We start from the raw sequence: 13,377 nt of genomic DNA, 5'->3' as shown, positions 1-13,377 counted from the left end.
CGGGCGTGCGTGGGGCCGGGGCCGCTCGGGCAGGGTTTCCGTTTGTTGGGAGTTTTTAGCTGACAGACGGGGGGGAAAAAGCCTGGTTTTGTGTGTGTCTGATCCCGTGTCCTCCGCGAGTTACCCCGTCACACGAGTCCGGCAGCCAGGGCACCGCAGACGCGGCCGAACGCCGCGCCCCGTGCGGAGGGGCCTGCTCGGTCTGCTGCACGTTTGCTCTTTACATTGGTTTTTGGGTGGTGGGTGCTGCTGCTCCCCCGTGGAGCCTTTGCTGGGGCCAGCAGAGGGTGAACCCTCCCTGCAGCCTCTCCTCTGCACTGAGAACACCGGTAATGGCTCTCGTCAAGACCGTGCCATCTGTTTTCACACTCCCCAGGAGTTAACGGCTTCAGGGCTCTGCCACCTGCTGCTCCCAGGTTTGAAAGAGTCAGAGGGGTCTCACGGGGTGCTCACAGCGGCCTTATTTCTGCAAGACGTCACACTGTGAGTAGAGAGGTGTGCTCCATGCTAAAGTGATCTGTTTAGTGCGTGTTTCTACCAGTGAGCTTGTTGTAAGTGCCAAAATACATTTCCCTGCCGTGTACCAGTGGTGGCAGTCAGTCAGAGCAATCTGTGGTCTGTCAGGTGTGTCTCAGTTTATTGCTCCGTGTTTCTCCAGGTGTGGAATGATGTTACGAGCAGTGAATGTGAAGCCATATAACTTGCAACCTCTCGGGCCCCAATTTTGCAGTGCCTTGTAAATGTGTGTAATTTTAAGTACTATCAGTACTTCCATTGACCTCAGTGGGACTACTTATAGTGCTTAAAGTTAAACACGCATACATTTTTTCAGGAAAAGAGCCAAAGATGACTCATACAACTGTATGCATCACAGGTTTTTATGTTTCCGCCGCTATTTGTTGTTACAACTTATGGTTTAGTAAAGGTTAAATACGTTAAACTCAACTTCAGGTTCAGCTGTAAAATCGCCAGTTTCTATTCTGCACATTTCATCTTGCTTGAGGTTAATGCTTTCTTGAAGAATTGTGGTGTTGGCACTGCTCACGCTTTATCCTTTCTTGGATCCTTTATCAGCTCCAGCAGCTGTTTTGCATAAGTGTGACAGTTGAAGGATATGGATTTCCCAAATCATTTTATTTTCCCAGCACTCGGCAGCGAGAGATCATTGTCTGCTTAGCAATAATGGCTTTTCCAAAAGCGAAATGGGACAAACAATTTCTAATAAATCAGACCTCGAAGAGTTTAATAGTAAAATTCAATGACCCATTACCAATGTTTTATACATTTTGCAAGCTCGGTGCAAATAGAGTGGAGAGCATATGCAATTACTGAAGATAATTATCTTTTTTCTTATGAGGGAAAATGTTGCTGAGTATTTCTTGTATTAAATAATTGACTGAGGTTCCTGATGTCATTTTAGGAGTGTCACATACACTTGGAAATCCAACAATTTAAATTTAATAATTTGAAATTACAATAGCACAGGCAAAGTAGCAGAGGTACTGGAATCACTCTCTGATAAATCTAAACCATTATTAGTTGGGAGGTTACTGTTTTGAAGACTGGAAGTTGTTCTGTGCGTTTGGTTCGATACTGAAGGTGAGGGTTTGCCTTCACCACAGAGCGATCACCAGTTGTAACTGCATCAAATGTTGTCAAGTCTCAGTGCACTCAAAAGCCATTGAGCATGGTGGCATTTTTAACTGGAGGCCGCTGGGTCGCGGAGCGGTGGATGTTGAAGATCTGCGACCACAGAGCCTCACTTGCCAGCACAAGCTGTGACAGGTGCTTAAATGGCAACACTGGCAATCCAAATATCAGTGGACCACAAACTACTGACAGTCTGCAGCCTGCCTTTAAGAAATCTGCACGAGGTTACCAAAATAAGGACGTCAGTTGTCAGCATCCTTCCGAAGACCCTGAAACCCTCAGAAAATACTAGGGGTTTAGAAAAGGAACGTTAAACCCACTCCTTCAAACAGATTAGTTGCTGTTGGGTTTTTTCCAGAGCTGTGCAGTTGATGTGGCTGTGATGCTCTTCTCCAGAGGCAGCAGCACTTGGTAGCACTTTCACTACAGTGTAACTGGTGGAAAACAGGAACAAAGGAGGCCTTGGTACTTCTTTAACTGCGTGGAAGTAGTTTCTTCAGCACAATGATACAATTGAGTTTTCAGCGCTGGCTTCATCTTAAATGAACATGAAGAGGCATGATTGAAAAAAAGAGTGGAAGCGATACGAAAAAGAGGACAGATGAGGGATTGCTGTTTACAGGGAAACAAGTGGAGGGCCTGTTTTCCAGTTTCTCTTGCAGGATTCAATGGGTGCGTTGGTTAGTCAAGCTTGAAGGAGAGTTGGACACAGCTGTCTTCTTTGCCGCCTTTGTTAAACTGGTGTCGGCAACAGAAATGGGTCAGATACATGTTTCTCATCAGATGTCAAGTCTGGAATCTGGTTTGACCTCTGACAAATTATCTTTAACTGAAAAAATGCCTGGGCTGGGTAGGGTGTTAGCAGCAAGTTTTCGTGTTCCTGAATATGCTTCATTTTCCACTGCTGAAAAGGCAATTAGTACAAATCACCTGTATTTCTTTCTAGTAAATTATTTTTCATAAGCGATACGATTTCAGTCTGCTTTAGGCAGTGTTAACTAGTGATTCTGGAAGGATGAGAAGTGTCTGCATTATTTATTAAGAAAATGTATTCCTTTGTATTGTGATATTTATGAAATTCAGCTCTCCTAGCATTTGTTATTGGTAGAAGGCAAGATGATAAATCTGAAGCCACGCAGTCAGTGGGATGGAGTGAGATGTTCTTCCAGAGAACATTTTGGCTTGTGGCTTCTGTATTTTGTAAATTGTTTTTAGGGCTCTGGAGCAGTCTAGATAGAATCATAACTTCAGGGGATGCATATTAGATTAGAAATGTTCCTGAATCAGGCTTCCAGGAAAACTGATTACAGATTTTTCTCACGTCAGTGTCATCTCATTGTGTTACAAGTTGGTTTTATTCAGGCTTTTAAAAAAGGACAATCCTTGTGTGCAAAGAACATAAAATTAAAGGCTGTATCCTAATGTCTTAAAGTATCTTTTGTGCACATTAATTTAAATTTAAACAGTGTGAACTCTGTCCCTAGGCAAAGCAATTTTTCAAATTACCATGAAATATGGGGCAGCATTTGGGTAGAGAAGATGATAAACAATATCGGACAGCTGAGATGTAGCAGCATAAAGTAGATTTTCAACAAGATCTTACTGTAAAACAAACAAGAAAAAAGAGGCAGTTAGAAAATGCAGCAGCAGCAGCAAGAGGGATTGCAAAAAAGGATGTTTAGACATCCTGCTATTCTGAGAGGGGCTTCCTCTCCATGGCTCTAGAAACCTGCCAAGAGGGGTTTCCCAACACAAGAAATTAGAAACGTGTTATGTAGTGTTAGACATCTAATACCAATTGTGCTTCTAAGATCAAGTATGTAGGTGTGTAAGTGCTAAAAATCAGATGTGTGTGCACTTTGGTTTTTCCCTAGATGCTAAATGAAAGAGTGGCTTTAGAAAACCAGGGCTTAAAAGCACTTTAAATATTGGTGGGGAGGGAGACAGCAATTACATCCTCTCTCTTGCTTTTCTTCCTCTATTAAGAAAGCACTTTTTCTCCGTTAACAAATGCAGAATCCACTTTTCTGACCCTAAAGATAGCGATGCATTTCGAGTAGTCTGAACAATTTGTTCTTTTTTTAAAACCTTTTAACCCTTAATGATTATTGTTCCTGAGATTATTTGTTTGGATGAGAAGATGAACATCTAGTGGGCTGAAAGTTGTGCTAATGCCTTCTTACCCTCATTTTATTCCTGTGTTCTGAGCAAAGCTCTGATTTGGAACCTCTCAGCTGACAGTTTATGTTATGCTAATAGAAATCTGCTTACTGGAAATGAAATTTGAATATGGTGTAAGCTTGCTGTCATTAATGAACTTAATTCTTTTCTTTTCAGTTGGATTTCCAGTTTCCACTTCTAATATTGATGGTCTTGAAAGTGAATGTGGATCCGAGACATTTTCTGTCACTGAACAAATCAGGAGCCCCCTCTCCTATTTCAGAGCAATACAGACAGCTTCATATCATATGACCTCATTTCTCCAAATTAAATGAAAAAAGCATTTTCTCTAGCTTTCCATGAAGCTCAGCTATTGCCTGTTAATTTTGACTGTTAGTGCTGATCTTTCAATTGGATTAACACTGGAAAATGTAGCTTTCAATGGTACAGTTGCTTCTGGGTCTTTCAACGCATCACTTCATGCAGTGTCTCAGGCTTTAGTAAGTTCTCCAGCACACCATGATATCATAGCCAAAGAGGGGACCAGTGTTTTAATTGAATGTAAACTAAACATCAGCCATTATGAATATATTTTTTGGTACAATTCCAGAGGACACCTGCTTGAACAGAAGGATGAAGGTGAGCTTTCCTGCTGTTTTCTATTTCTCAGTATTCCCCTTTTATACAGTATCTGAAAACCTCTGGGACTTTATTATCTTTTTCTCTTCCTATCCTCTCATTTTTACAGTTGAGAGATAAGGAGAGAGCAGGACAAAACCCTTTGCCCTCTGGCATGTGACATGTGAATTATACCCAAGTTGTTCTGTCCTAGCCCCTCCATCCTGCTGTGGTGCCTCACAGAATGATTTCATTCAAGAAGCATCACAGTATTCAATGCAGAATAAATGAACCTGCATCCTACCAGATACTGACTGATATTTTTAATTATTATTGTTTTGGTTGATACTATATTTTTCCAAACACATTAATTAAACACAGTTCTCCACAGCTTGTGACCTTTTCCATCTGGCAGTCAGTGCTTTAATTTTGTTATAAGATTTTTTTTTTTAAAGCATGCATTAATTTCCTACATTTATTTTCTGGTTTATGCACCAGTAAGACTGTGGAAACTTAATGCAATTTGTAATGGCCAACAGTGAAATACATGCTATTTAACCCTTTTGTACAGAGGGAAAATGTCTTTTCCTACGCACTGGCTCTTACAGTTCTCTCCCTGTAGTCTTTAATTTTCAAAAAATAATGTGTTTTAGAGATGCATGTGGTTTTCTCTACTCTATTACTATTAATGAAGGTCATCAAGCTAATTGATAGGATCTTCTCGGAGGCCATCTTTCCGCCTTAAGTATGCAGTAACCTCTTTGTAGTTATAATGCATCTGGAGATTAGTTCAAAGTAGAGTAATTAAGAGAATGAGTTATGAAAACAGTTTTCGCCCTAAGTTATAAATGCATAGGAAATACCGTATAAAGCTGGCTTCTTTTATTGATTTCTTTTTACATGGGTTTTGTATATCAGCGCTGCATGCTCAGCAGAAAACTGTCTCGAGAAAATCCTGGGTTCTTTTGCCAGCAGAGCCATTTACAGACTCTGATCTTTTTCGTGGGTTACTTGACTTTTGACTCTGAACGCATGGAAAATTAGACTTTGTAGAGGACATTTTTTCAACACAGGTTACACAGTGGCTGAGAAGCACTGGTTAAGAATTAGGTTCCCTGTCAGAAAGGGCTAGCAGTCTAAAAACACACGAGAAACTGCAGATGAGAGAAAGCAGTAGAACCAGAGTTGCAAGTGCGCAAAATACTTCACCATTAACGAGTAAGACTGGTGCCTGGTTTATGGCTTTCTCTATCAGAAGCATGAAAAGGAAATTTCCATCCTTGCTGTACTGTTTCTATTATTATGCTAGACATGGACTGCTCCCAAGCTCTGTCTCCTGTTGATGGAGCAAACGGCACGTGTCTGGTTTACCAAGTGGGTTTTGTTTCATTAGCTCAGTTTATTTCTTTTGATTCTCCAGGTGGACGTTGGAGGATTGCTGATAATTCCCTTAACATCACAAAGGTCAACTTTGCTGACCGAGGGCGATACACGTGTGCGGCTGTTAACCGTAATGACACCTTGTATTACACAGTCACCCTGAGGGTGATCTTCACCTCGGGAGACATGAGTATCTACTACATGATTGTGTGCCTCGTTGCCTTTGCTATCACCCTCATTTTAAACATAACCCGTCTGTGCATGATGAGCAGTCACCTCCGCAAGACAGAGAAGGCCATCAATGAGTTCTTCAGGACGGAAGGGGCTGAGAAGCTTCAGAAAGCTTTTGAGATAGCCAAGCGCATCCCCATCATTACATCCGCCAAAACACTAGAGTTGGCCAAAGTCACTCAGTTTAAGACCATGGAGTTTGCTCGGTACATTGAAGAGCTTGCCAGAAGCATTCCCCTTCCACCTCTGATCCTTAACTGCAGGGCTTTCATGGAGGAGATCTTTGAGGCTGTGCGAGTCGACGATCCTGACGAAGTTGGTGAGGAGGAAAAACGGACCCAAGCCTGCGGTACCCAAGCTGCGATATACCCCGTCAACCCAGAGATCAAGCGCAGCGATTCACCAGCCGGGGATTCAGATGATGGGTCCATGAATGAGCAAGGCCAAGAGATAGCCGTTCAGGTGTCCATCCACCCGCAGTCAGAGGTGCAGAGCATTGACACTGTTTCTCACGACAGCTGCCAGTTTGCACCTTCTGAGGAAGGCACCTGCTGAGTCCAGTGGCTCGCTGCTGCGAAGGAAGCACAGATGACCCTGGGGTACTGCGAGAAAGGGGTCTGCAAACAAGCTGCCTCAATCCCATATGCACAAGGGTTTTCCAAATTGCAAAGTGCCAGAACTACTACTGAAATCTCCTATTTTCTGTCAGTGTTGATCTAACAATTTCTAGTCTGTTAGAGAAGACCATTTGGAATATTGTGCAGTGGCTTTTCTTTTTAAAGCAAACTTGCTGTACTTGAGTATTTACAAAACAGGAATTCTTTGTCCTTGGCTCCTTGGTAGCTTCTGATGCTTCTGATCTGTATTAGAAGTGGCCAAGCTGAGCAGTACAACTTGCAATAAGATCTTTTCCTTTGTGAACTCTTTCTTTCTTCACAAAGTGGAGCCGAAATTCCTTTGAGTCAGTGTTGTTGTCCTGATGAATCGATTTGTGCGCTGTTTTTGAATTGCCTCTTGGTGCGTGTAGCCCATCAGAACCATGGTGAGCTTGAACAAATTGTTTTGTGTCGTGTGCTTCTATGTTGCTATCAAAATGTACTGTACTTAGCAAAAGAATAGTACCAGGATCTGCTCCTGGATTAGACGAATTGTTGTAGTTTCAAAGCAGCTTAAGAGAACAACCAGGGGGTCCCAGTTTTCCAAGCATCTGTGGAAAACTTGTGCATATCTGGTGTGCAGAGAGCAAATTGTTGTTACAGAGCTTGTCGCTTAAACTTGGTGCTGATTGCCAAAGCGCCTTACCCTGGTTCTGTCTTGCAGAATGGAGCAGTAACAGCACTGCCGGCACTGTCTTTCTCTTGACTTTGCTGATTTCACTCACTATAGAAAATCCAAAGTTTTATATTGTATTTGACATTGTTGTGAGAAAAGAATGACAGTAATATGCAGTGGCATAATTTAAAGATGTATTCATCTACAGATCAGGTGTCTCAGGCACTTCTTTCTGAACAACATGATGATAAAGGAGATGAAAAGCAGTGAGACTCACTTTGCTCTGGCTGATAATTTCAGAAAGCAGTTGAAGAGAGAGGAGTTAGCAGAGGGACTGTTCACAGGAGTGGAGTAACTCACTGAATGTGCCCCATCTCATCCACTGAAGAGAGGTGGCAGAGCAGAGAGATGCAGGTGCTGCCGTACGTACACGTGTAAGTACCTCGCCAGGGATCTCCCGCGTGGCTTCCTCAGCTGTACAGATCCAGCCTTGAGGAATCAAGAGTGCAGGCAAGAATCTGGTTCCTTTTTTCATTCTTTGGTGCTGATGTTTTTTCTCCTTAACATTTGTAAGTTGTATCCCTTAAATAGCATTTTATATCCCGTTGAGATTTAGTAGATGTAAGGCTTGTAGGCACTCCACAAATTAATTTCTTACAACTACTGGAAGCATATTGCCATATAATTTTAACAACTTGGCAACAGGAGCACCATTTAATTTCCCACAACTCTTTTTTCTTTCCTTATTATTACAGAAATGTCAGTTGAACAAGTGATTCTGGATGGCTGTTTGGGATTTCTAAGAGGATTTGACATTACATTTACATGAGTAGAGGTGGAAACCAAGCAGGCATAGTGGTAATAACAGGATAGGGCCCTCTGTTGTATTTCATGCTTGTAACAAAGGGTCTAAACGAATTATATTTATCATATTTTGGAGAATGGGAAACTGAAGCATCTATTACCATTTTAAACTACTTTTTAGGGAAAGTTCTGCAGTCAGCCACCAGTAAATGCAGCTGGGTTGGCTTTGGCGTGTCAGGTAAGAGTGGTGGTTGTCAGGAGAGAAGAGGATTGCTGCCCTTAGTTCCTACCAGCTTGGTACCATTTCCAAGACAGGAGCAAACTTTATCTGCTTCAGGGGAACAAAGCTTTCTGTAGACACTTAGGATAACTACTGCCCTCAACAGCAACTTCTTTTTTGTTTCCATAGTTTGATGGCACTTTACGTCCTGGTGAAAAGTTGGTATAGTTTTGTGTAACCTGTCTGGGTTCTTTGAAGGTTTTTGAGGTGACCAGTGTTAAATGATACTCAAAATGCCAGGTTGTCTTGGAAGCCCTGCCCAGGTGCTGCTGGCATCACTTGTGTACTACAACGAGATCTGAATGTTTGTCACACATGCATGAGTGGAGATTTCAGGGGTTGCACCATTTTGGGTGTCCTGTTTGAAAGAGGTGAAGGCTGCGAGAGTGAATTAACTGTTCTGATCTCCTTTGTGCCACAGGCCATCAGGATTGTACCTGCAACTGCTTTGTTTCTTTTTTCTCCATGAACAGCTCTCCTTGCTCCTGTGGAACTGTTGCATTACATCTGGCAGTAACATCTTGGGCATTTTGCCCCAAACTGCAATGTAGAGATGCAGCTACCAAATCAAAGCTGCATTTGCTTCCTAAGAAGCAGTTATGCAATGGTGATTGACAGATGTCTCATCAGCAGTGGCAGCAGAGTGACACCAGAGCTGTGTCAGGAGAGCAGTTTCGGGATTAATTCAACCTGTTCTTTGATTTCTGTACTTTATTCACATAGCTCTGAGTTCTCGCTAAGCACAGTTACTTGGTGACTTGGTGTGTCCTGTTGCTGGTGGAGACAAAAGGTCTCAGAAACGCGGCTGCAGTCTCAACTGCTGGATAGCAAAGCTAAGAGTTTTGCCAAATTATTACAGTATTTTGTTCACTAAATTAATTTCCTTCCTGGGAAGGAAGCTGTTGTGTAAGGATTTCAATAAATCAGGAGTACTTATTAAATGTAGGAACTGATCGTACTCCCACTGAATTCAATTAGAACAGATTTGAAGCTGTAGTGTATTTTGCAGACGGTATTACAGGATTTTTATGCATCTGAAAGCAAGGATGATGGTGATGATTTACTGTAAATGTAATTTCCAGAGAATGAAGCCTGACACTGGTTTCCTAAAAACTTGTGAACTATTCTTGTGATCCGGAATAGATGTGGGCACTTAAATTTGTTTGGTGCATCTAACTGAACATTAACATTGAAAGGTGATGTAAACATCAGTGTTTCTCTCTTAGCTGTTTGTAGGACAAGGAGAGTCTGCAGTGGTTTCCTTGCTTTAAACTAAATTCTTTGACAATCACAAGCCTATTTTTCTCTTCTTTGTGACTTATTTTTATTTTAAATAATGTTAAATCTACTTGTAATCCAAGAGTACCTACAACTAACTTGGTAGTGGTTATTTGTATTACCTGCACTGTAATGTAACTGTTTAATGTAACCACATAGGATTTCATACTTTCATAAAATGAATTGGTAGATTTGCAAAATAAATTTTAAAAAAAAGGCCTCATTTTGTTCGGGTTTTCTGTTTTTTATCAGTAAGGGTGACCAGTGCCTGTCTCTGAGATTAAACAAACAGCAGCTGTATTCAATGAAGCACAGTGGTGTTAGCCAGCCTGACAAAGGTTGCTGGGATATTCAGTTATCTGATAGATGGTTCCTGCTAGGGCATCTCTGGGTCTGTCATTTCTTATGTCTCACAGTCCCCAGCAGTGGCTGTAATAATTGTTACAGCTGCACAGACGAATGCTAACAGACCTGAAGTGGTTTCAGGAAGGTCTGGGCGTTCTCCTTGATTTCACTTTTGCAAGCTAAAAGGGCGACTGTGGAATGCAGCGACCTTCAGCCGTAAACCTGAATTTTCTGTTCCTACCTTTTTCACAGGATTGTGCTATTCTATGTAGTAATTACCTCTTTGTTTTAAAAAAAAATCCTCCTCAAAACCCAGTGTATTTGGACACAACTTATCTCCTAAAAGGCAACACAGCACAGATGCGGAGTATCTAAAGCCTTCAGGTGACCAAGTCTGTGTCGCTGTTGTTCCAGGGACTGCTGAGACTGCATAAAGACACTTCCACTGCTGCGCTAGGGTAAGGACGTGGGCTGCTCTCACTCTGCATCCCTAGAGCTGGAGGAGATGCAGGTCTGACTTTACGCTTCCTCTTTGCTAGCCTGCAGTTTGTTAAAGTACACAGCGAGGGAATAACAACCCCTGGAGTGCTGTGCTAAGCGTGGTGAGAGTGGGAAGGAAGGGGCCATCCCACCTCATTTCGGTGGCCAGGCTTGGGTTCCTGATCCCTTTGCAATCAATTCAGACTATTAAACTCTGCCAGGGGATGATCCCAAGCACTCTGCTATCACCACTGGTTACACTGGGCAGCTGTATTTCCCATGTGTCTGATATTACATGATGATACATTACACGTTACATGATGTCTCCTGTATGGGCAGCTCTGAGTACCAGCCAGAACAAAAGTGCCCCTAATTAAGTTTAAACTGCTGTTTTAAAAGCATCCAGATTGTTGAGAAGCCCCCTGTAACACAGTCAGGGGGGCTGTGCAAGGGTGAATGAGGGCAGACTTCACCCATGGTGCTTTTAAAGAGTAGTCTCTGGTTGCCAGTCTCTGCACAAGGCAGATAATAGAATTAGTGCTGAATCTTGGGGATTTTCCCCTGAGAATCAGCTGCTTAAAGGAAGAATTATTGGACCCATACTCCTCGGGCTAGGTCAATGTTCAGTCAGCATCTGCTTCCTATCTCTGTGTTACGAGATGCGCATGAATGATAACGGTTCAGTTCCTTAAAGCTCCTGTAACCTGACTCTTCATGATGCTCTCCACAGTGAACACATTCATCTGCCTGAATTTAAAGCACTTTTCCATTTGGATAACAACAGATCACTGAAAAGGGAGCTGCATTAAGGATGGTTGTACTTTAATTTTAGGTGTTCTTCTTAAAAAAAAAACACTATTAAAAATCAAATACAATTCAAAAATACAATTTTTCTTAATGTTGCAGCACTCTCCTGCAAATGAGTGAGCCAAGCCTCCTGCCAGAGACACAGAGTGGAGACAGCACCATGTCATTCAACTCCGGCAAGCTACAGCTTTATTGACTTCCATTCAGCCAGGTTATTTCACACCAGCTGGGTCTCTCTCCTCTTCATTTTTTTAATTGTATAGCAGTTCATTCAGATGTCTCCAAATACTGCCAGCTTTTTTGCATGTGGAAGGGAGAATTACACCATCACTCCAAAAAAAAAAAATTGTTTTGCTAGATGTTTCAATATCAAAAAAGCCCAAAAAGCTGGAAAGTTGCACTTTATCCCTGGTAAGAGAGTGTCTATTCTTTGGTCACGCCTGGCTGCCAATGATCATAATAATACCGAGCAATTAGGCCTTTCATTTTCATTAGGCTAATTAATTGTTTGCACAGTGCCCTGAATATAGAATCATTTTCCTTTGGAAAGAATAAAAGGATTAGAATGGCTTCATCCCAAGATGCTCAGAACGTATTTTATTTATTTTACGGGAGAAAAAGTCTCTCGCGCCCCAAACGCAAACCATAGACTTGAGTGTTAATGCCCGCACTGGGACGCTTACTTCAGCGGCGACGCACACAGATTATACATATGTCCATCCATCTGCCTCCACGCTCCATATGGTACCCGGGGTTTCTGCTGCACGCCAATGAGTCCAGAAAGAGCCTGGAGCCGCCGTCGCGTGTGCGCTGCCGGGTTTGTCTGTCAGCCGTTGTCAGAGGCTGGAAGTGATGAACGCATCCCCGCGGAGATGGGCTGTGCGCGGCGCAGACGCGCGCCCAAGGCTGTAACGAGGAGCGCTGTGTTGTGATAGCACTCGGAGGGCAGAGCGCTGGGGTGGATAAATGTTCTGCAGACCGTCTCCAGAGGTTTATACTCTAAGTAAATCAAAGGCGAGTGAAACCCAGGCTAGGATTTCATGAAGAAGGGTACCCAGTGGATATGGTATTGCAGAGGCTATTGCTAGCTCTGGGTTTTTTATGTTTGTCCTATTCAGTGCTTCTTAGTGCTACCATATTATTAAATATATATTTCATATTAAATTGTTCCAAGTGTAATACAAACTTGCAGAAAGCCATTTCAGTGGGAAGTCAGGGGACATATTCAGCCTTAAGTTTAAGGGAGAGGCTGCCATCACACGCACTTCCAGTAGAGTAGCTGGAGTTATCTCGCTGGAGCTCCCCTTGCCTTTCCTGGAGAGCTGGGTCTCTTCAGCTTGGAAAAGAGGAGACTGAGGGGCAACCTCATTCATGTTTATAAATTTGTAAAGGGTGAGTGTCAGGAGGAAGGAGCCAGGCTCTTCTCTCTGATGTCCAATGATAGCACAAGGGGCAATGGGAGCAAGCTGGAGCATAGGAGGTTCAATGTGAACACGAGGAAAAACTTCTTTACTGTGAGGGTGCCAGAGCATGGCCCAGGCTGCCCAGAGAGGTTGTGGAGTCTCCTTCTCTGCAGACATTCGAAACCCGCCTGGCCGTGTTCCTGTGTGACCTGGTCTGGTGATCCTGCTCTGGCAGGGGTTGGACTGGATGAGCTTTCGAGGTCCCTTCCAACTCCTGATATTCTGTGATTCTGTGATTCCTTCTCTCTGCCTCTGGTGTGGGGCTTGTTGTGGGCCATCTGCAAGCTATGAAAGTGAAAATTGTGTCCTGTGCTACTTTCTCTTCCTCTGAAGATCGGGGCACTGGGAACAGCCCTGGGTTAGAAGGGAGCATGGGAGGCCACCCAGGACATGCTTTCAGCCACAGATGTCCATCCTGTCTTAGACACAGCCACTGGCGGAGATGTTGCATCTTCCAGGCAATCTCTTCCTCTGCTAAACTATCCTGGCTACTGGAAAGATTTCCCTCATATCTGCCCCAAGCATCCCTAAATTCATCGTCCGTCTCATCCTATCCATGCCTGCTGCTGCTCCATCTGCAGCCCAAATCAGGGCCACCCCAGACACGCA

General features: G+C 43.1%; 1 protein-coding gene across 1 annotated transcript in view; it reads left to right on the top strand.

The window, feature by feature from the left end:
- MFAP3 (microfibrillar-associated protein 3) overlaps positions 1–7,012 on the top strand; it is a 7,386-nt gene extending 374 nt beyond the window's left edge. The window contains exons 2-3 of the mRNA XM_010180694.1: positions 3,988–4,449; positions 5,849–7,012. Coding sequence (XP_010178996.1) covers positions 4,170–4,449; positions 5,849–6,594 — 1,026 coding nt within the window. The 5' untranslated portion in view covers positions 3,988–4,169 and the 3' untranslated portion in view covers positions 6,595–7,012. The remainder of the gene's footprint in view (positions 1–3,987; positions 4,450–5,848) is intronic.
- Positions 7,013–13,377: the final 6,365 nt, after the last annotated feature.

Source organism: Mesitornis unicolor, unplaced genomic scaffold, assembly GCF_000695765.1.
Source record: "Mesitornis unicolor isolate BGI_N332 unplaced genomic scaffold, ASM69576v1 scaffold38233, whole genome shotgun sequence".
Taxonomy (NCBI): domain Eukaryota; kingdom Metazoa; phylum Chordata; class Aves; order Mesitornithiformes; family Mesitornithidae; genus Mesitornis; species Mesitornis unicolor.
This window is presented reverse-complemented; position numbering and strand designations above follow the sequence as displayed.